Source organism: Perca fluviatilis, chromosome 10 (assembly GCF_010015445.1).
Source record: "Perca fluviatilis chromosome 10, GENO_Pfluv_1.0, whole genome shotgun sequence".
In the NCBI taxonomy this organism is placed as follows: domain Eukaryota; kingdom Metazoa; phylum Chordata; class Actinopteri; order Perciformes; family Percidae; genus Perca; species Perca fluviatilis.
Window position 1 is genome coordinate 37,221,276 of NC_053121.1, and position 22,530 is coordinate 37,243,805.

General features: G+C 44.9%; 1 protein-coding gene across 1 annotated transcript in view; it reads right to left on the reverse strand.

Moving 5' to 3' along the window:
- Positions 1-2,491: 2,491 nt before the first annotated feature.
- maml1 (mastermind-like transcriptional coactivator 1) overlaps positions 2,492-22,530 on the reverse strand; it is a 36,130-nt gene continuing 16,091 nt past the window's right edge. The window contains 8 exon segments of the mRNA XM_039813570.1: positions 2,492-3,855; positions 3,857-4,191; positions 4,194-4,385; positions 4,388-4,614; positions 7,914-8,043; positions 10,997-11,242; positions 17,665-18,557; positions 22,405-22,530. The exon segment at positions 22,405-22,530 is cut by the window's right edge and continues 361 nt beyond it. Coding sequence (XP_039669504.1) covers positions 3,561-3,855; positions 3,857-4,191; positions 4,194-4,385; positions 4,388-4,614; positions 7,914-8,043; positions 10,997-11,242; positions 17,665-18,557; positions 22,405-22,530 — 2,444 coding nt within the window. The 3' untranslated portion in view covers positions 2,492-3,560.

Below are 22,530 nucleotides of genomic sequence, written 5' to 3' on the forward strand. Positions count from 1 at the left end.
CAGACAGAGAGAGAGACAGAGAGACCGAACTGTTACTGAAAGGTATGTAAGCTACCTAACCCATCAGAGAGAGAGAGACAGAGAGACACCTAGAGAGAGAGAGACAGAGAGACAGACAGACAGAGAGAGAGACAGACAGAGACAGAACTGTTACCGAAAGGTATGTAAGCTACCTAAGACATCAGAGACAGATAGACAGACCGATAGACAGAGACAGACAGACAGACAGCGAGAGACAGACCGACAGAGACGGATAAAGAGACAGGCAGACAGACAGAGAGAGAGAGACAGAAAGAGAGAGAGACTGAACTGTTACTGAAAGGTATGTAAGCTACCCAACGCATCAGAGACAGACCGAGATACAGACAGACAGAGAGAGATACAGACAGACAGAGAGTGATACAGACAGACAGACCGACAGATAGAGACAGATAAAGAGACAGGCAGACAGAGAGAGAGAGAGACAGAAAGACAGAGAGAGACCGAACTGTTACTGAAAGGTATGTAAGCTACCCAACACATCAGAGACAGAGAGAGACAGAGATACAGACAGAGAGAAAGACAGAAAGACAGACAGAGAGACAGACAGACAGAGAGAGACACAGAGACAGAACTGTTACTGAAAGGTCTGTAAGCTACCTAACCGATAAGGTGACGTGCGTCCTCGTTTCTAAATGTCTCAGTTTTAGGGGCTCCGAAAACGCCCGAGTAGTGCTTACGCGAGGCGTAAAAAACGAATCAGTTTTTAAAACCAAAAAAACGTAGTAACGTAGACGTAGCCTCAGGTCTGGTTGATCGGAACTTAAAATGCCTTTAATTTAGGTGATCTAAATTAACATCTTCTACAACAACAGATGGCTCTTTGTTTGGAGCAAACAAACAGATAACCAGCCTTTGTTGTCAGGGGGACAGTCTGGCTCCTTTGCATGACCGTGGGTCATTTCCCTAAAACGACATTTAGATATTTAAATACCAGCGTAGGTTTTCCAGATTCTTCCCGAGCACTGCATGAACAATAAACTTTGAATTAGCTTTGAGTTTGGCTCTGGGCATTGTTGTCTGCTTATAGGAGGTAAATTAATACCACGGCAATACAAAACATTTGTTTGATTTCTACGTGAGAACTGAGAACACAACAGGATGTTTTTGGGACAGTGTTCGCAGTGACATGAAGCGCTTGTAAGTTGTAGTAAAACATGTAAAAAAACAGAAGTACGCTCAGTTCAAATTACTTCACCACATAATGCTAATGTGTCATGTTCAAGCCTGCTTTTTTTTTTTTTTTTTTTTTTAAAGGAGTGATTTCACTTCATCTAAGCGTAACTTTTTAGAGGTTTTTGAAAGTGTGAGCGAGCGCTGCTGCTGCTGCGCTGTAGGTGGCGCTGTGGGGCAGCTACAGCGGGTTAGCACTGAGCCGTAGCTTCAGTAGTCTTAACATGACTCCTCCGTTCAGTCTCCGGTAATCCTTAATCAGTGTGTGTGTGTGTGTGTGTGTGTGTGTGTGTGTATGATTGTGTGTGTGTTTTTTTCTGGTGTGTGTCTGTGTATGATTGTGTGTGTATATGTCTGTGTATGATTGTGTGTGTATATGTCTGTGTATGATTGTGTGTGTTGATTGTGTGTGTGTGTGTAATGTGTGTGTGTATGATTGTGTGTGTGTATGATTGTGTGTGTGTGTGTGTGTGTGTGTGTGTGTGTGTGTGAGTCTGTGTGTTTTTGTGTCTGTGTGTGTGTGTGTGTGTGTGACCGTGTGTGTGGTATTTTGTGTGTTGTGTGTGTGTGTGTGTGTGTGTGTGTGTGTGTGTGTTGTGTGTATGTGTGTGTGTGTATGATTGTGTGTGTGTGTGTGTGTGTGTGTGTGTATATATAGGTCTGTGTATGATTGTGTGTTTCTGTGTGTGTCTCTGTATGGGTGTGTGTGTCTTGCTCAAGTGAGCCCTGGTAGCTCCTGACTTGTGATCTCGGTATGAGTGTGTGTGTGGGGCTCGGATAGGTAAAATGGTTCCCGACTTTTTGCGCGTTTAATACAAAATTTGCTGAACTTCGGTTTGGGATTGTCCTTTTATTTTTGTTTCCAGGCGGGCCCAGGAGCCGCTGACAAACTCTTGTTTCTGAGCAGGACACCAGGTGGTCCGTTCCTGGTGTGTTGCTCTGTTGTTTACCTGTATTTCGGTTCCTACTCGTCTCTCCGGTGTGCGTCCTGCGCTTTGCTGTGGGTAATTCCTGGTGAAGTCTGCATCGATGCAGACTCACGGAAACTCGGTTGTGTACTCAAACCCTCAGCTCCCTGGGACACCCAAGCTCCAATGTCTGTGGTCGCATTGGGATTCGGGCCTTTGTCTCTCTGTATGGGTGTGTGTGTATGATTGTGTTGTGTGTGTGTGTGTGTATAGGTCTTTTTGTGTGTTTCTGTGTGTGTGTGTGTTTCGTGGCTGTGTCTCTCTCTGTAAGGGTGTGTGTGTCTGTCTCTGTCTCTCTCTCTGTGTATGGGTGTGTGTGTGTGTGTCTGTGTATGTGTCTCTCTGTATGGGTGTGTGTATATGATTGTATGTGTTTATGATCGTGTGTGTGTGTGTGTGTGTGTGTGTGACGCACCAATTATCTGCAATCTGTCCGAAACAAGCTCACACGTTCGCCCCTCTGTGGCCTATTTAGATTTCGGCTGACATTGGTTTTGTTAAAGAAAAAAAAAAAGTCAACAACAGATATTTTGGCCTCGTGTGAAACTACAAACACTGAGTGAGAATGTGTGTGTGTGTTTCCACGTGTGGCTGGCCTTCTGCATTAGAGCTGCGAAAGTTTTATCGATTAGCTGTCAACCGTTTAATTAAATCGACAACTATTTTTTGATAAATAGTAAAATAAAAATAAAATCAGTTTGAAAAAAACCCACATTTTTCACCATTTTAGAGACAAAACAAGCAACCCATTGACAACTTATCGATTCATCTTCGCAGCTCTACTGTGATCAGCATCTACCGATATATTGGGAATAATATAATGAGAACGTGACACAGCAAACGGCTCCTTCATGACTTCGCCAGTCAGCCAGATGTTTACAGAGAGGAGAGGAGGCTAGGGTTGGGTACCGAAAGCCGGTTCCACTGTGGAACCGATTCCTACGCAACCGGTAGGAATCGGACCGGATATGAACGTAAATTTCGGTTCCTCGTTTGGGTTCTACCGAGTGTGACGACTGAAATATTTTCTCTCAGTCGCTCCGAAGCGTACGTAACAATATCCCACTTCCTCTGTAGTGTACCGTTAGCTATAGCTACCGTAAACGTAGGCTACTTTAACAATGCCATATCTTCCCCTCTGGGCTCACCGAAACAGCCGAAAAAAACAACCCATTTATTTTTCAGTTTTTCGTAGAATCGGTTCAGCGTCGGAATCGTAAAAATTCCCAAACGATACCCAACCCTAGAGGAGACTCGCATTCATCCGCTGGCTGCTCTCTAAGTTAGCTGGCCGGCTAACGCTATCGCTATCGCTCCGACCTCCCCGTCTGGATCTCTTTTAGTTTGTTTAAAAAAATCACGACAGTGTTAAATCTTCTCCTAGTGGTGGCTGGCGAGCAGTTCGTCCAGGTCGGCCATCCACTCCTGGGTGCTCTGGCCCTTCAGAAGCGAGTCCACCAGCTCGCTCTCGCCTGCGAAGCTCCCCGACGCCACGTTGTATCCGAACGCCACCTGCTGCTGCTGCTGCTGACTGGCAGTCCTGCTCACCTGGTAACCTTGGTTACACTGCAGTCCCTGGCGCCCGTTGCCCTGCGGCTGTCCGAACGCCGCCAGGTCTGGGAGGCTCTGATTGGCCTGTTGTTGAGTCTGCTGCTGCTGCTGCTGCTGCTGGCGGGCTTTGAGCGTTGGGCTGCGCCCTCTGCTGAGCAGCGGCCATGTTTGTCTGCATCATCTGATGCACCGCGTTCCGACCGACTATCGGACGCCCGCCGGGGTTAGCGCCGACGAACGGCGTAGCGCCCGGCGGCATCTTGGGAATGCGAGACTGCTGCTGCTGCATGTGAAAGGCGTTGGCGTTGTTGAAGGCGTTTGGCGGTAAACCGGAGTTACCGGACGATGTCTGGTTGCCCAACTGCTGCTGCTGCTGCTGCCAGGCGCCACTCTGCGGTCCCTGCAGACCGGCTCCCATGGCGCCCTGCATGGCGCCCGGCATGCGAGCTGCTGCGCTGCGGCGGCGGCCAGCTGCTGCTGCTGCTGCTTCAACATGGCGGCGTTGGGCTGCGTCTTCAGGTGCTGCTGCTGAGCCAGCAGGTTCTGCCGGTAGGACGCGGTCATGGCGCCCAGAGGCTGCCGCTGCAGGCCGCCCTGCTGCGCCGCGGCGTGAAGGTTCATGTTGTTGTAGAGCACCTGCTGCACGTCCACGCGCCAGGCGCGCCTCCTCCTCCTCCTCCTCCTCCTCCTCCTCCTACCCCCCCGCAGGACGACAGGCCGATGTCGGCCTGGCTGCCCGCAGGGGGCGGAGCCACGCCGCCGGCTGGCCCGCCGCCACCTTGCCCCATGCTCATACCCATCATGCCCTGGGTCTGAGGGAACATACGCTGGGAGGGGGCGGGGCCTCCCATGGAGCCGACGCTGCCCATTGGCTGAGAGGAAGCTGTGAAGCAGAAACACAGTTTGTAAAACAGCATCGCAAAATGTTACATTGTTTATTCATGTCAAGTTGAGCTATATAGATATATTAGATATTAGGGCTGCTACCTTTTAGTCGAGAGAGAAAAAGATGAATTAAGACAGTTTGCGGACACTTTTCGGTCATTCTCAGTTATTCGTTAGCATCACCCTCCATGTATTCGGTCAAAGAAAAGGTCCCCAAACCTCACAAAACTTAGACTTACTTCCCTGCAGGGTGTATTTTATTTTTGACCAGTTCAAGTGAAACTAAACATCCATTTTAAAAGATTGCATGACCAATTTGCATTATAAAAAAATTCTAATTATAATACCAAACAAGGCAGTATGGGATGCACATCAATTAGTAGGGCCGCTCCCTCTTAGTGGATTAGTCGACTAATCGGTGGTTTTAGTCTTAGTCAACTTAGATTTCTTTACTCCATTAGTCATGTCTGATGCTGTTTTCATGCTGAATGACTTATTTCCAAGAAACGTACGAGCTCATCTCTGGTAAACACAAGAATTAAAGTGGTGCTTTTAGCACGACTCTTTGTGGAGAAACTCAGATTTACAGATCTGTCGATTTAAATCAACTAATCGATTAGTCGGTACAGTTGAATGAGTGTCAGTCGAGTAAGAATTTCTTCAAATCGAGCACAGCCCTAATAGATATGGACGACTGTCTAACTTGGTCTACTTATATTTTATTTGTATAAAGAATATCTGAAAATAATTACGTCATAGTTTCTCCAAAGTTCAGTTTAATTGTTTTGTGCGACCAACATAAACTATTTTTAAACTTGCAGCAAGACAACACCGTCTCTCTGTCTGTCTATTCGGCAGTATATCAAACTAAAGATCAGGATTTTATTCTTATTAGAGACGCAGAACGCCACACAGAAACTTATCGGCATCGTACCAAAAAAAAAATACGTAAATATGAGAGTAAAGAGCAACCGCTAACTAGGTCTAACGTTACGCTCACTACAGACAGACAGAGACAGACAGAGACACAGACAGACAGCTAGATAGACAAACCGACAGAGACACAGACCGACAGACAAAGACACAGACAGACACACGGATAGACACCGACAGAGAGCCAGACTGACAGAGAGACAGACAGATGGAGACACCGACAGACAGACACAGAGACACAGATAGACAGAGACACCGACAGACAGACAGAGACACACAGACAGACTGACCAAGACAGAGACAAAGACACACAGATAGACCGAGACACAGACAGAGACACAGACAGACAGACACACCGAGAAACAGACAGAGACACAGACAGACACACAGATAGACAAAGACCGACAAAGACACAGACCGACAAAGACACAGAGACACAGACAGACACACAGAGAGACAGACAGACGCACGTTTTAGTAGGCGTTCCCAGTAATGTCGACCAAGTCTATAAAAGAACTAATTTAAGTAATTAATGGTTTAAACTGACGAGGAACCAGCCAAAAGTTCTCTGTGAAAAGTGCTTAGTAACCATTAAATTAGAAAGGGCCATAACGCTACACATTATCCAGCAGCAGCTGAAGCTGTGAATGACTAGTCGTTACCACTTCATCATTAGTATGAAAACACAGATCAGCCAGTGTAACGTAGCAGCTACAAGCTGAATGTCTGTCTGAGCGGCTCGGGGACTGAACCACTGCGGTTTGTTATTTAACTTTCAAATCAGCGGTGAGCCGAGCGAGAGACAAACAGACAGATATGTGTCTGTCCTGAGAGTCACAAGAACAACAGGCTCCAATATTATTTTAATAAAACAAATGTGATCTGACCGGACAAACAGCACAGGCTACTCTTCCTGAACAGTTCCTGCTGTAAAATACAACTTACTGAACTTATTAAGCTCTTATTGTGGTTGACTGACTGTCGCTTATATTTCTTTCATGTCAATGGACACAGGAGCAGTGCAACCTGGGAAGAAAGGACACTTTTTGTGTGTCTTGTGTCTTAATGTCTTAGGTCTTTTGACTTCTGTCTTGTCTTTTGTCTTCTTGTCATATGCCTTCTGTCTTCTTGTCTTAGGTCTTCTTGTCTTAGGTCTTCTTGTCTTAGGTCTTCTTGTCTTAGGTCTTCTTGTCTTAGGTCTAATGTCTTATTGTGGTTGACTGACTGTCGCTTATATTTCTTTCATATAAATGGACACAGGAGCAGTGCAACCTGGGAACAAATTACACTTTTTTGTGTCTTAATGTCTCATGTCTTTTGACTTCTGTCTTCTTATTTCTTGTCTTAGGTCTTCTTGTCTAATGTCTTCTTGTCTTATTTCTTGTCTTATGCCTTCTTCTCTTCTTGTCTAATGTCTTCTTGTCTTATGTCTAATGTCTTCTTGTCTTATGTCTAATGTCTTCTTGTCTAATGTCTTCTTGTCTAATGTCTAAGGTCTTCTTGTCTTATGTCTAAGGTCTTCTTGTCTAATGTCTAAGGTCTTCTTGTCTTATGTCTAAGGTCTTCTTGTCTTATGTCTAAGGTCTTCTTGTCTTATGTCTAAGGTCTTCTTGTCTTATGTCTAAGGTCTTCTTGTCTTATGTCTAAGGTCTTCTTGTCTAATGTCTAAGGTCTTCTTGTCTAATGTCTAAGGTCTTCTTGTCTTAGGTCTAAGGTCTTCTTGTCTTAGGTCTTCTTGTCTTAGGTCTTCTTGTCTTAGGTCGTCTTGTCTTAGGTCGTCTTGTCTTAGGTCTTCTTGTCTTAGGTCGTCTTGTCTTAGGTCGTCTTGTCTTAGGTCGTCTTGTCTTAGGTCTTGTCTTAGGTCTTGTCTTAGGTCTTGTCTTAGGTCTTGTCTTAGGTCTTGTCTTAGGTCTTGTCTTAGGTCTTGTCTTAGGTCTTGTCTTAGGTCTTGTCTTAGGTCTTGTCTTAGGTCTTGTCTTAGGTCTTGTCTTAGGTCTTATTTTGGTTGACTGACTGTCGCTTATATTTCTTTCATATAAATGGACACAGGAGCAGTGCAACCTGGGAACAAATGACACTTTTTTGTGCTAGAAAATCTCAACATGAAACCACTGAACTGAGGAATTAAATCTTCTGGAGACAAAATAGTTTTGCTGATCAGTTCGGAGATGGTTTCCACAAATTAGAATATATTTGTATTCTTTCTTCTAACTGACAGTAAGAAGTTTGACCGACTGATACTACCAGTTAAACAGTTGAAGACAATATTAAAACCCCAAAAAGTGAAATGTCAGTAAATTAATGAAATGCTTATTTAGCATCTGTGATCCTTGTAAAGGCAGTCGATGGTCCTGATGTTCCTACCTGTAAACTGGTTGACTGGCGGCTGTGGGAAAGGGTTCTGATTGGCCGGTTGTCCCGGCTGGTCCTGGTACTGTGGCGGCGGTCGGGTCAGGTGTCTCTGCAGCTGCTGGTCCTGCTGCCGCTGCTTCTCCTGCACAAATACAGACAGACAGGTACAGAGAGACAGACAGACACAGAGAGACAGATACAGAGAGAGACAGATACAGAGACACAGATACAGACAGGTACAGAGAGACAGACAGAAACAGAGAGAGAGACAGACACAGAGAGACAGATACAGAGAGAGACAGATACAGAGAGACAGACAGAAACAGAGAGAGACAGATACAGAGACAGACAGATACAGAGAGACAGATACAGAGACCGACAGATACAGAGAGACAGATACAGAGAGACAGACAGATACAGAGAGACAGATACAGAGAGACAGACAGATACAGAGAGACAGATACAGACAGAGATACAGAGAGACAGACAGATACAGATACAGACAGACAGATACAGAGAGACAGACAGAGAGACCGATACAGAGAGACAGATACAGAGAGACAGACAGATAGATACAGAGAGACAGACAGATACAGAGAGAGAGACAGACAGACATCATCATCAGTCTTTTCATCTAGAAGCAACATTAATACTTCAACATGTCTGCTAGACAATAAAAGACGTAGATAGATAGATAGATAGATAGATAGATAGATAGATAGATAGATAGATAGATAGAGATAGATAGATAGAGAGATAGATAGAGATAGATAGAGATAGATAGAGAGATAGATAGATAGAGATAGAGAGATAGATAGATAGATAGATAGAGATAGATAGAGAGATAGATAGATAGATAGAGAGATAGATAGAGAGATAGATAGATAGATAGAGAGATAGATAGAGAGATAGATAGATAGATAGATAATCAGTAACTTGTTTTCTCTTCAACTCGGACCCTTTTCCCCCCCCAATGTTTTTGTGTCTGACTGGCTAAGGGAACACATTTTTAAATGCTGTGTCTGAATCGGTCCCACCACTCCTCCTGTAATCCAACAGCTCCCTCTAGTGTTTAAAACCAGTGCTTACAGGTTGGTGAAAAGTTTCTCCGACTCAACTCGACTGCAGGTTTTAACATTTAACTTCCAGCCGTGAATAAAAACGGCTCAAACTGCATCACGGACTAATGTCATTTATCATCCGATTCATTTTGATTTCTTTGTGTAAAAAGGGTGATGCATAATGTTTTCTTTAGGTCAGTGTCATGCACACAAAGTGCCATGAACAAAATTATAGGTTATTTACTTTACAGCTCATTCTTACAACAAAATATTCGGTCTTCTCTCTTAACCGTCCTGTTGTCCTAGAGTCAAATTTGACCCGTTTACAAAAACTTTCTATAAATCAGAACTATGACAAAAGAACGTTGAAAAAAGCGACAAAGGTTGGGAAAAAAGCTACCAAAACGTAGGGAAAAATAATTAAATAAATTTTAAAAAAATCGACAAAAAGATTTTTTTTTTTATGCTGAAATAAATGAACCAAAAAATAAAATGAAAAAATAAAAATCGGAAAAAAGTGGATTTTTTACAAAAAGTGATTAAAAAAAATATATGAAAAAAATGTGAGAGAAAAAAAAACATTGAAAAAAGCGACAAAAAATTGTTAAAAAATTGACAAAAACAAAAAAAAACAGTGACAAAAACAAATCGGCATAAAGTGTAAAACATCGGAAAAAAATGACAAAAATAAAATAAAAAAAACATGTTAAAAAAGTGACAAAAACGTTGAGAAAAGTGTAGAAAAATATTTCTACCCAGAAAAACACAACGTTGCGTGTAAACAGGAAGACAACACAAGGGTTAAGCTTGGCAAATAAAACCTGCTATATAAAAAGTTCCTTTCTTGAAGCAGAACTTCTACATTAATAAAGTAAGTGAGAGAACTCTCCTTTGTATGGAAGAGCAGAATCCCAGTTTATCTTGTTGATTTGTGCGAATTTGGATCGAGATCAAGCCCAGGAAGCTGAGTGGATTTCTCTGACGGGTAAATTGACTCTGTGATATTGTGCAGACACACAAAAACCAACCAGAAAAGATTTCCATTTCCATAATCTAATTTAGGCCCTCGTATTACGGTTATCTCACCACCGAGCATTTGCTTGTGAAACCCAGTTTCCAGACGAAACAGAAAATAATGAGCCCTGATCATTTATTACCGATAATATTAAGATACTGACTTTAACACAATTCTCTCTCTCTCTCTCTCGTCCCCTAATACTGCATCTGAAGTCTCTTTTATATAGTGGTCCCCTAATACTGTATCTGAAGTCTCTTTTATATAGTGGTCCCCTAATACTGTATCTGAAGTCTCTTTTATATAGACCTTAGTGGTCCCCTAATACTGTATCTGAAGTCTCTTTTATATAGACCTTAGTGGTCCTCTAATACTGTATCTGAAGTCTCTTTTATATAGGCCTTAGTGGTCCCCCTAATACTGTATCTGAAGTCTCTTTTATATAGACCTTAGTGGTCCCCTAATACTGTATCTGAAGTCTCTTTTATATAGACCTTAGTGGTCCTCTAATACTGTATCTGAAGTCTCTTTTATATAGGCCTTAGTGGTCCCCTAATACTGTATCTGAAGTCTCTTTATATAGACCTTAGTGGTCCCCTAATACTGTATCTGAAGTCTCTTTTATATAGGCCTTAGTGGTCCCCTAATACTGTATCTGAAGTCTCTTTTATATAGGCCTTAGTGGTCCCCTAATACTGTATCTGAAGTCTCTTTTATATAGGCCTTAGTGGTCCCCTAATACTGTATCTGAAGTCTCTTTTATATAGACCTTAGTGGTCCCCTAATACTGTATCTGAAGTCTCTTTATATAGACCTTAGTGGTCCCCTAATACTGTATCTGAAGTCTCTTTTATATAGACCTTAGTGGTCCCCTAATACTGTATCTGAAGTCTCTTTTATAAAGACCTTAGTGGTCCCCTAATACTGGATCTGAAGTCTCTTTTATATAGACCTTAGTGGTCATTCTATCACCCCTTTAAGGGACAAAACTGCATCTGTTTTCCAAGTAGCGTGTTTACCTGCTCAGCCATGAGCTGCTGTCTCTGCATGTACTGCTGCTTCTGCTGCTCCAGGATCTGCTGCTGATGCTGCTGTTTCAGCGCCGCCGCCACCGCCACCTGGCTGCTCAGGTACGCTGCGTTACCGTGATTACCCGCCATGGCGTTCGCCCCCGGCTGGGCCGTCATGGCGTTGTTTCCGGGCGCGGGCGCCATGGTGTTGGCGGGGCCCGGGCCATGTGGAGGGGCAGGGTAGGGGTTCTGGTCCTGGTGGAAAACACAAATTAAGAAGATGTGAAAGATATATGAGAGAGAGAGAGAGAGAGAGAGAGAGAGACAGAGAGAGAGAGACAGAGAGAGAGAGAGACAGAGAGAGAGACAGAGAGACAGAGAGACAGAGAGAGAGAGAGAGAGAGACAGAGAGAGAGAGACAGAGAGAGAGAGACAGAGAGAGAGACAGAGAGACAGAGAGAGAGAGAGACAGAGAGAGAGAGAGAGAGAGAGACAGAGAGAGAGAGAGAGAGAGAGAGACAGAGAGACAGAGAGAGAGAGAGACAGAGAGAGAGAGACAGAGAGAGAGAGAGAGAGAGAGTTCAGTCGTGGACACATTATCCCACAAATGGTTAATTTAATGGTGACCTCACACCAAAATGACTTTTCAAGCGATTCCACTGTCTCAGACTAATGTCTAATATCGTAATGGAGACCCTGAGAGTCTTGTTAGGGGCTCCTAACAAGACTCCATCGTTTGGTGTAAGGCAGTGTTTCTCAAATGGGGGTACGTGTCCCTCTAGGGGTACTCTGGAGGACTGCAGGGGGTACGTGTCCCCCTAGTGGTACTCTGGAGGACTGCAGGGGGTACGTGTCCCTCTAGGGGTACTCTGGAGGACTGCAGGGGGTACGTGTCCCCCTAGGGGTACTCTGGAGGACTGCAGGGGGTACGTGTCCCCCTAGTGGTACTCTGGAGGACTGCAGGGGGTACGTGTCCCCTTTAGGGGTACTCTGGAGGACTGCAGGGGGCAATGGTCCCCTAGGGGGTACTGTGGGAGGACTGCAGGGGGTACCGTGTCCCCCTAGGGGTACTGTGGAGGACTGCAGGGGGTACGTGTCCCCCTAGGGGTACTGTGGAGGACTGCAGGGGGTACGTGTCCCCCTAGGGGTACTGTGGAGGACTGCAGGGGGTACGTGTCCCCCTAGGGGTACTGTGGAGGACTGCAGGGGGTACGTGTCCCCCTAGGGGTACTGTGGAGGACTGCAGGGGGTACGTGTCCCCCTAGGGGTACTGTGGAGGACTGCAGGGGGTACGTGTCCCCCTAGGGCTACTCTGGAGGACTGCAGGAGGTACGTAACATTTTTTGCAAACAGTTTTTCAGTTACAAGGCTGTAGTTACTTCTACGGTCATATTTTTCTCTAAGTTTGTCACTTATCAAAGTTTTTGTCGCTGTTTTTGAAGGTTTTGACCTTTTCTTGGATGGAGAGAAACGGCAGAAATCGCAGACACGGCCAGTCATAAGTATATAAAATGTGCAGAAACAAGCACCAGGCTCTCGCAGTTTCTGCCAAACTGCCAAAAGGCTCGCCGTCTCTACCTACTTCTATCCACGCCCAGCGCCATTTATTTTTGAGTCCTTTCTCTAAAAGGTAGGACATCATCCCCAGGCTTCGTGAACTTGCTAACGTGACTTATGGATCACAATCACACTGCGTTGCCAGGACCCGCCCTGCTCTGCTGCCGATAGGCTTGTAACGTTAGTTAGAGCTGCGTTTCTCTCATGTGATTGGTAGGGGAAATCAATGGACTCGAAAATATTAAAAACAGCATGCAAGTTTTTATTTTTTCCAGCACGGTGGTGCCGGAATACCAAATTAGGAATCCCACTACGGCCACGCCAAGACCCGCCCTACGAAGCAGCCTGATTGGTTGGGGTTAGGCTTTTGACCTCGAGTGGTTAAGGTTAGGGTCAGGGGATAGGACCTGTATATGTAAGCATGGACGCCTGGCCAATAGTAGTGTGTGAATGCTATTGAAGGGCGGGTCTTGGTGTGGCCATAGTGGAAAAAACAATATTGCTGCCGGAATACTTTAAGTCCTGCTAAATTGCTTTTAAAACACATTCAAAAGAGGATTTTTCTTTGCCATTGGTTAAAACCACCAAAATTCTTCCATGTCGCAAAAAATAGAAACACTTGAACAGTACTTTATGTACTGTACGAAGGCCAAACAGGACAAAAACCAACAGTGTGTATAAGTTTAGTTAGTGTAAGTTTGAAGTACAGCAGGAACAGAGTGTCCTGGCTGCAGAGAGGAGAAATACAAGCAGCAACAGCTATATTTAAATACAGAGAGAATATGAAAGGCTGCTTTGTCACTGCCTCCCTTCACCCCCACCCCCCCTGTGAGCCTTAGCAACCAGCTGCTACACACACACACAGGTTTGTTGCACCATCTTTGTGGGGACCTGTCATTGACATAATGCATTCCCTAGCCCCTTTACACTAACCTTAACCATCACCACTAAATGCCTAACCTTAACCCTTACCCTAACCTTAACCATCACAACTAAATGCCTAACCTTAACCCTTACCCTCATCTTAACCATCACAACTAAATGCCTAACCTTAACCCTTACCCTAACCTTAACCATCACAACTAAATGCCTAACCTTAACCCTTACCCTCACCATAACCATCACCACTAAATGCCTAACCTTAACCCTTACCCTCACCATAACCTAATTATATCCCTAATCCTAAAACCAAATCTTAACCCTCAAACAGCCCTTTAAACTTGGAGGGTCCAGCATTTTGGCCCCACAGGCTGTCGGGACCCCACAAGTACTGTACTCCCAGTTTTTGGACCCCACGAATATAGTTAAACACGCGCGCACACACCCACACACACACACAGAAACAGACACACACACAGAAACAGACACACACAAACACACAAACACACAAACACACACACACACACACACACGGGGGCCAGGCCGGTGTGAAGCAGCTGAACAAAAAGGGCCTCCCTGCTGCAGACCGACTTCACTTCCACTCACACTGCTGTGTGCTGCTCTTCATCTGCACCTGTTGGACTGAAACCAGTTCAGCGAGCTGCAGACCAGTGTGACGGGACAGCAACTAGGGCTTGGCATCGGCAGTAAGATTGGTCAGTATTCAAAAATATGGCTTGAGAAACGACAACATTACACATAGAGCGGGGCGATATGAAAAAAAATCTAATATCACGATATTGTTGACCAAATACCTCGAGATCGAATATTAAATATTTACACAAGATTTTTGATAAATAATCATTAATGTGTATATAATAACCAACTATAGAAAAGCTAGAACAGTCTGGTAAGTTCAGAAAATGACATCACTTTACTGTAATGGAGCCTTAAAAACCAGGAAAGACAACACTTATTACAATATCTAAAATCTAAGACGATATCCAGTCTCCTATCACGATATCGATATGATATCCATATATTGCCCAGCCCTACTTACACATAACACAAATCTTTGTATTCATGTTCCAGCTCCTACTACGTCTCTGTGTAACGTAGAGTTTTTCCTGCGTGTCTCTACGACGTGTAAGGTCAGACAGCCAATCGCAGACATTATTAGATCTTGGTAGAAGCATGCTGCGTGCCGATTGGCCCCCTGGCGCTGATGAGATGTACTCCTTAGGTGTTGAAATTGGGTATTGAATGACGAGGCATTTTTCGATACTTGATACTAAGGGGTAAAGCTGTCAGTCTTCCTCTACACACACACACACACACTAGAGCTGTCAGTCTTCCTCTACACACACACACACACACACACACACACTAGACTGTCGTCTTCCTCCACACACACACACACACACACACACACACACACACACACACACACACACACACACACACACACACACACACACACAAAAGCTGTCAGTCTTCCTCTATACACACACACACACACACACTAGAGCTGTCAGTCTTCCTCTACACACACACACACACACTAGAGCTGTCAGTCTTCCTCTACACACACACACACACACTAGAGCTGTCAGTCTTCCTCTACACACACACACACACACACACACAAAAAGCTGTCAGTCTTCCTCTATACACACACACACACACACACACACAAGCTGGTCATTCCTCCTCTATACACACACACACACACACACACACACACACACACACACACACACACACACTAGAGCTGTCAGTCTTCCTCTACACACACACACAAGCTGTCAGTCTTCCTCTACACACACACACACACACACACACACACACACACACACACACACACTAGAGCTGTCAGTCTTCCTCCACACACACACACACACAGTAGAGCTGTCAGTCTTCCTCTACACACACACACACACACACACACACACACACACACACTAGAGCTGTCATTTTTGTCTCTTCCTCACACACACACACACACACAAAAGCTGTCAGTCTTCCTCTATACACACACACACACACACACACACACACACACACACACACACACTAGAGCTGTCAGTCTTCCTCCACACACACACACACACACACACACACTAGAGCTGTCAGTCTTCCTCTACACACACACACACACACAAGCTGTCAGTCTTCCTCTATACACACACACACACACACACACACACACACACACTAGAGCTGTCAGTCTTCCTCCACACACACACACACACACACACACTAGAGCTGTCAGTCTTCCTCTACAACCACACACACACACACAAGCTGTCAGTCTTCCCTATACACACAACACACACACACACACACACACAACACACACACACACACACACACAAGCTGTCAGTCTCTACCTCAATACACAATCACACACACACACACTAGAGCTGTCAGTCTTCCTCCACAATACACACACACACTAGAGCTGTCAGTCTTCCTCTACACACACAACACAACACAACACAAAACACAAAAACACACAACACACAACAACACAAGCTGTCAGTCTTCCTCTCAACAAAACACACAAGCTGTCAGTCTTCCTCTACACTCAGACACACAAATGCACATTCAGAGACACACACACACACACACGTTCAGAGACACACACACACACACACACACACACACACACACACACACACACACACACACACACACACACACACACACACACACAACAACAAAAATACCGTGCGCGCACACACACACGTTGGTCAGTCTGCCTGCTTGACACAATCCCATTTTGCAGCAATACAATTTAAGTGAGATGAACAAACAGAGAAATTTTTCTTTTTAGATAAAACACATGTTGACAAAATTTCTGAACCGACAAAATTTCCTAAGTATCGTGAGGCCTCTGGTGATTCCCACCCCTACTAGCCAGTCAGAAGCAGAGTATGAGGGCGTGCCCTGACAGTACCTAGGTAAGGACTACTAGCCAGTCAGAAGCAGAGTATGAGGGCGTGCCCTGACAGTACCTAGGTAAGGACTACTAGCCAGTCAGAAGCAGAGTATGAGGGCGTGCCCTGACAGTACCTAGGTAAGGACTACTAGCCAGTCAGAAGCAGAGTATGAGTGGCCCCTGACAGTACCTAGGTAAGGACTACTAGCCAGTCAGAAGCAGAGTGAGGGCGTGCCCTGACAGTACCTAGGTAAGGACTACTAGCCAGTCAGAAGCAGAGTATGAGGGCGGGCCCTGACAGTACCCAGGTAAGGACTACTAGCCAGTCAGAAGCAGAGTATGAGGGCTGCCCTGACAGTAGCTAGGTAAGGACTACTAGCCAGTCAGGAGCAGAGTATGAGGGCGGGCCCCTGACAGTACCTAGGTAAGGACTACTAGCCAGTCAGAAGCAGAGTAGGAGGCGTGCCCTGACAGTACCCAGGTAAGGACTACTAGCCAGTCAGGAGCAGAGTATGAGGGCGTGCCCTGACAGTACCTAGGTAAGGACTACTAGCCAGTCAGAAGCAGAGTATGAGGGCGCGCCTGACAGTAGCTAGGTAAGGACTACTAGCCAGTCAGAAGCAGAGTATGAGGGCGTGCCCTGACAGGTACCTAGGTAAGGACTACTAGCCAGTCAGAAGCAGAGTATGAGGGGCGTGCCCTGACAGTAGCTAGGTAAGGACTACTAGCCAGTCAGAAGCAGAGTATGAGGGCGTGCCCTGACAGTAGCTAGGTAAGGACTACTAGCCAGTCAGAAGCAGAGTATGAGGGCATGCCCTGACAGTACCTAGGTAAGGACTACTAGCCAGTCAGGAGCAGAGTATGAGGGCATGCCCTGACAGTACCTAGGTAAGGACTACTAGCCAGTCAGGAGCAGAGTATGAGGGCGTGCCCTGACAGTACCTAGGTAAGGACTACTAGCCAGTCAGGAGCAGAGTATGAGGGCGTGTCCTCACAGTACCTAGGTAAGGACTACTAGCCAGTCAGGAGCAGAGTATGAGGGCGTGCCCTGACAGTACCTAGGTAAAGGCTCTGCTGTAAAGGCTAACAGTGCTCTCTTAGCACGATGACATCATGTTAGAAAGAACAGTTTCTCTCTGGATAAACATCACTGAAATTAAAGAGAATTTGAAACCGAAGCCCTTGTGTGTGTGTGTGTTTTCTCTGAGGCAGTAACGGTGTGTGTGTGTGTGTGTGTGTGTGTGTGTGTGTGTGTGTGTGTGTGTGTGTGTGTGTGTGCAGCGACAGGTGAGTTTCTTACCTGCGCGTGCGGTATGTGCTGGCGGAAGTTCATGCTGTTCTTCTGTTTGATCTGCTGCTGCTGTCGGAGCAGCGATAGCAGCGCCGCCTTGTTCTGGCTCTGGGTGTTGGGGAGCCGCGGGGGCCCGGGACCCGCCTCAAAGTGCGACAAAGGTTTGGTGTTGTTGTAGTTCAGCATGGCGGCCGTCGCCTGAGCGCCGCCTTGTGGCGGTGGGTGGCTGAGCGGCGGCCCCGACGTCGGGTGACCCATTATGTTGGGGTGTCCTGGGGGGCCCGGCATGTAGCCGCTTTGGGCCCCCGCTTTGGGAGAGCCTTTGTTGGGCTGACCGGGCATCAGCAGCTGCTTCTGCCCGTTGGGGTTGAAGTCCTGCGGGTACAGAGAGGGGCTCGTCGGCTTGTCCATACCAAACGCGCCCCCTAGTGGGCTCTGAGAGGCGTTGGCCATCTGGGGCCAAGGCGGGGGGTGCGCGTGGGGCCCCTGATTGTGGAACTTGGCCCCCGGCTGTGGCTGCTTGTGCTGCATTTGTCCGTGGAGGTGCTGCGCTCTCTGCTGCTGCGCGGCCAGCTGCTGCAGCTGCTGTGCGGGAGACAGGTCTTTGGGCACGGGGGGCCCCGGAGGGAGAAGGTGGTTCGGGGGTGGCTGAAGCTGCCTGGGCGGGGGGGGCGCAGGCTGGGACTGGGAGGGCGGCAGAGCCGGGGAGGACGCCGAGGAGGATGCGACGGGGGAGCTGGTGGGGTGAGGAGGCGGCCCCGAGGACGTGGATCTGACGTGGGGGGAGCCGGTGCGAGAGTCCTGCTCGAAAGCCACGCTAGCCGGCGAGAACTCCGTCTTAACGCTGGCGAGATCTGGAGGAAGCAGACCCTGGGACGCCGAGGCCGGGCCTCCCGCTAGGGCTGCTCGGTTACGGAAAAACAAAATATATAAAATCAGGATTATTTCGGTCAATATTGAATTCACAATAAATTAACACGATTACTTGTTGACTTCTGGAAAGATGTTGCAATTATTGAACTTAAAAAACACAGTGGAAAAAGTTAAACAAATACACCAAAAAAAAAAAAAAAAAAAACACATACATCTGTGGAATTTGCCTTAATACTTTTCCTATTTAAAACTTAATTTTTTCATTCAGAATTCAAGAGAAAATAAGTTTTTCTCGATTCTGTTTTTGTGATCATTGGTGCCGAAATCATAATTACGATTAAATTTCGATTAATTGCACAGCCCTACCTCCTACCTATTATTTCGGTCAATATTGAAATCACGATAAATTAACACGATTACTTGTTGTCAATTATTGAACTTAAAAAACACAGTGGAAAAAGTTAAACAAATATACCAAAAAAATAAATAAAAAACACATACAACTGTGGAATTTACCTTAATACTTTTCCTATTTAAACTTAATTTTTTCATTCAGAATTCAAGAGAAAATAAGTTTTTCTCGATTATTCTGTTTTTGTGATCATTGGGAGCCGAAATCATAATCACGATTACATTTCGATTAATTGCACAGCCCTACCTCCTACCTATTATTTCGGTCAATATTGAAATCACGATAAATTAACACGATTACTTGTTGACTTCTGGAAAGATGTTTCAATTATTGAACTTAAAAAAACACAGTGGAAAAAGTTAAATACACCAAAAAACAGATACATCTGTGGAATTTGCCTTAATACTTTTCCTATTTAAAACTTTATTTTTTCATTCAGAACTCAAGAGAAAATAAGAGTTTACTTTGCAAAACGTAATGAGCTAAATAATTGTTTGTCTAATAATAGATTATTCTGTTTTTGTGATCATTGGGAGCCGAAATCATAATCACGATTAAATTTCGATTAATTGCACAGCCCTACCTCCTACCTATTATTTCGGTCAATATTGAAATCACGATAAATTAACACGATTACTTCAGGGTTCATACGCATTTTAACCAGTACTTTTCCATGACTTTTTGGCAAATTTCCATGACTATGTGTTCCTGAAAATGTCAGTCGACATTATCCAATAAGAACACTAATCTGTGTTAAAGTTTCCCCTCAGAGGTTTAACTACAACATGAATGATAATGTCTGTGGTTCATAGTGGGATTCTTAATATCGCTCCCCGAATACAACGCTGAGGTTAAGACGATGTGAAAATACATTTATTAATCACATATTATTATTATTATTATTATTAATGACATATTATTATGTGGTGTTAAAAAAAAAAATCCATGACTTTTCCAAAACTTTCTGGGTCTTTTTATGTTTCCAAAACCTTTCCAGGCCTGTAATGGAATTAGCATTTTTCAAATTCCATAACCTTTCCAGGTTTTTTACAAAACGTATGAACCCTGTTACTCGTTGACTTCTGGAAAGATTTTGCAATTATTCAACTTAAAAACAGTGGAAAAAGTTAAATAAATAAATAAAATAAAAAATAAAAAAACACACAAACAACTATAGAATTTACATTAATACTTTTCCTATTTAAACTTCATTTTTTCCCCCATTCAGAACTCAAGAGGAAATAAGAGTTTTCTTGCAAAACGTAATGAGCTAAATAATAGTTTTTCTTGATTATTCTGTTTTTGTGATCGTTGGGAGCCGAAATCATAATCTAGGGTTGGGCATCGAGAACCGATTCCAACTAGGAATCGGTTCAGAAATTACGATTCCATCGGAATTGGTTTCAAATCTGATCATGCAGTGATTCCTCTAAGTTGATTTTGTAGTGGCGGCCCGCCATGGCAACATTTCTGCCACCACATCAGAAACAGGCCAGATGCACAATGTAGACGCCTTTTTAAAATGATCCTGCCGACATAATGCACTGCCCACTGCAATTTAACAACAAGTGGAAATGTTCAGAGCTTATTGGGCCTGTCCAGTTTAACTCCACATACTGTTGTGTTGATGTACTTTTTGCACATGTATGTACTGTTGTCAAAACGTTCGCTTTCTTCCGAGTCGGGTTGGTTTTTTTTTCGGACAGACAGGCCGCCACTGCTAAAAAAAATAAATCCTGAAGGAAACACTGGATCATGGGGTTCCAAATTTAACATGTGCAAGTTTTGGTTTCCGTAGCGACCAGGCACTTGTTGTGTTGCAGCCATGGAGCACAGTAAGCGGAGCTCTAGTGCAGCTTTGTTTTACATTGAAAAATCCCCCTCGAACTGCAACACACCTTTGAATCAAAAAAACAAAAAAATAAAAAAAACGTTCCTCTTATTTGTGAAATAAGCATGTGGCGCGTTTCAACTCTACCCCTAAAAGAATCGATGAGAACCGGAATCAAAAGGAAGAATCGGAATCAGAATCATTAAAATCTAAACGATGCCCAACCCTATCATAATCACGATTAAAGTTCGATTAATGGACCTTTTTCACAGCAGACATGTTGACTTGTCCTAGTAGGAAAAGCACAGCTGAGACTGATAACCTTAACGATGGCTCAGTTCCATCAAGTGTCCCAGTAAGATATTTCAGGGAGTCAGCATGACCAATACCAGGACCTCTCCTAAGTGGAATGCAGCCATCAGTAATGGTTTAATACCAGGACCTCTCCTAAGTGGAATGCAGCCATCATTAATGATTTAATACCAGGGCCTCTCCTAAGTGGAATGCAGCCATCATTAATGGTTTAATACCAGGGCCTCTCCTAAGTGGAATGCAGCCATCATTAATGGTTTAATACCAGGGCCTCTCCTAAGTGGAATGCAGCCATCAGTAATGGTTTAATACCAGGTTCTCTCTAAGTGGAATGCAGCCATCATTAATGGTTTAATACCAGGGTCTCTCTAAGTGGAATGCAGCCATCAGTAATGGTTTAATACCAGGACCTCTCCTAAGTGGAATGCAGCCATCAGTAATTAGTTTAATACCAGGACCTCTCCTAAGTGGAATGCAGCCATCAGTAATGGTTTAATACCAGGACCTCTCCTAAGTGGAATGCAGCCATCATTAATGGTTTAATACCAGGGTCTCTCCTAAGTGGAATGCAGCCATCATTAATGGTTTAATACCAGGTTCTCTCCTAAGTGGAATGCAGCCATCATTAATAGTTTAATACCAGGACCTCTCCTAAGTGGAATGCAGCCATCATTAATAGTTTAATACCAGGTTCTCTCCTAAGTGGAATGCAGCCATCATTAATGGTTTAATACCAGGGTCTCTCCTAAGTGGAATGCTGCCATCATTAATGGTTTAATACCAGGACCTCTCCTAAGTGGAATGCAGCCATCATTAATGGTTTAATACCAGGGCCTCTCCTAAGTGGAATGCAGCCATCATTAATGGTTTAATACCAGGGCCTCTCCTAAGTGGAATGCAGCCATCATTAATGGTTTAATACCAGGGTCTCTCCTAAGTGGAAAGCAGCCATCAGTAATGGTTTAATACCAGGGCCTCTCCTAAGTGGAATGCAGCCATCATTAATGGTTTAATACCAGGGTCTCTCCTAATTGGAATGCAGCCATCAGTAATGGTTTAATACCAGGACCTCTCCTAAGTGGAATGCAGCCATCATTAATGGTTTAATACCAGGGCCTCTCCTAAGTGGAATGCAGCCATCAGTAATGGTTTAATACCAGGGCCTCTCCTAAGTGGAATGCAGCCATCAGTAATGGTTTAATACCAGGACCTCTCCTAAGTGGAATGCAGCCATCAGTAATGGGTTTGAATACACCTGTGCTTTTCCTACTATGACAAGTCAACATGTCTGCCGTGACAAAGGTCTACTGCACAGCCCTACCTCCAGCGCCGCCGGGTGTCGACGCCAGCTCCAGCGGGTCTTTGCGGTCCTCGAAGCCGTCGTTGAGAATGTCCTGGATGTCCTCGTAGACGACGGAGCAGTTGAGCTCCTCCATGAGCTCGGTCC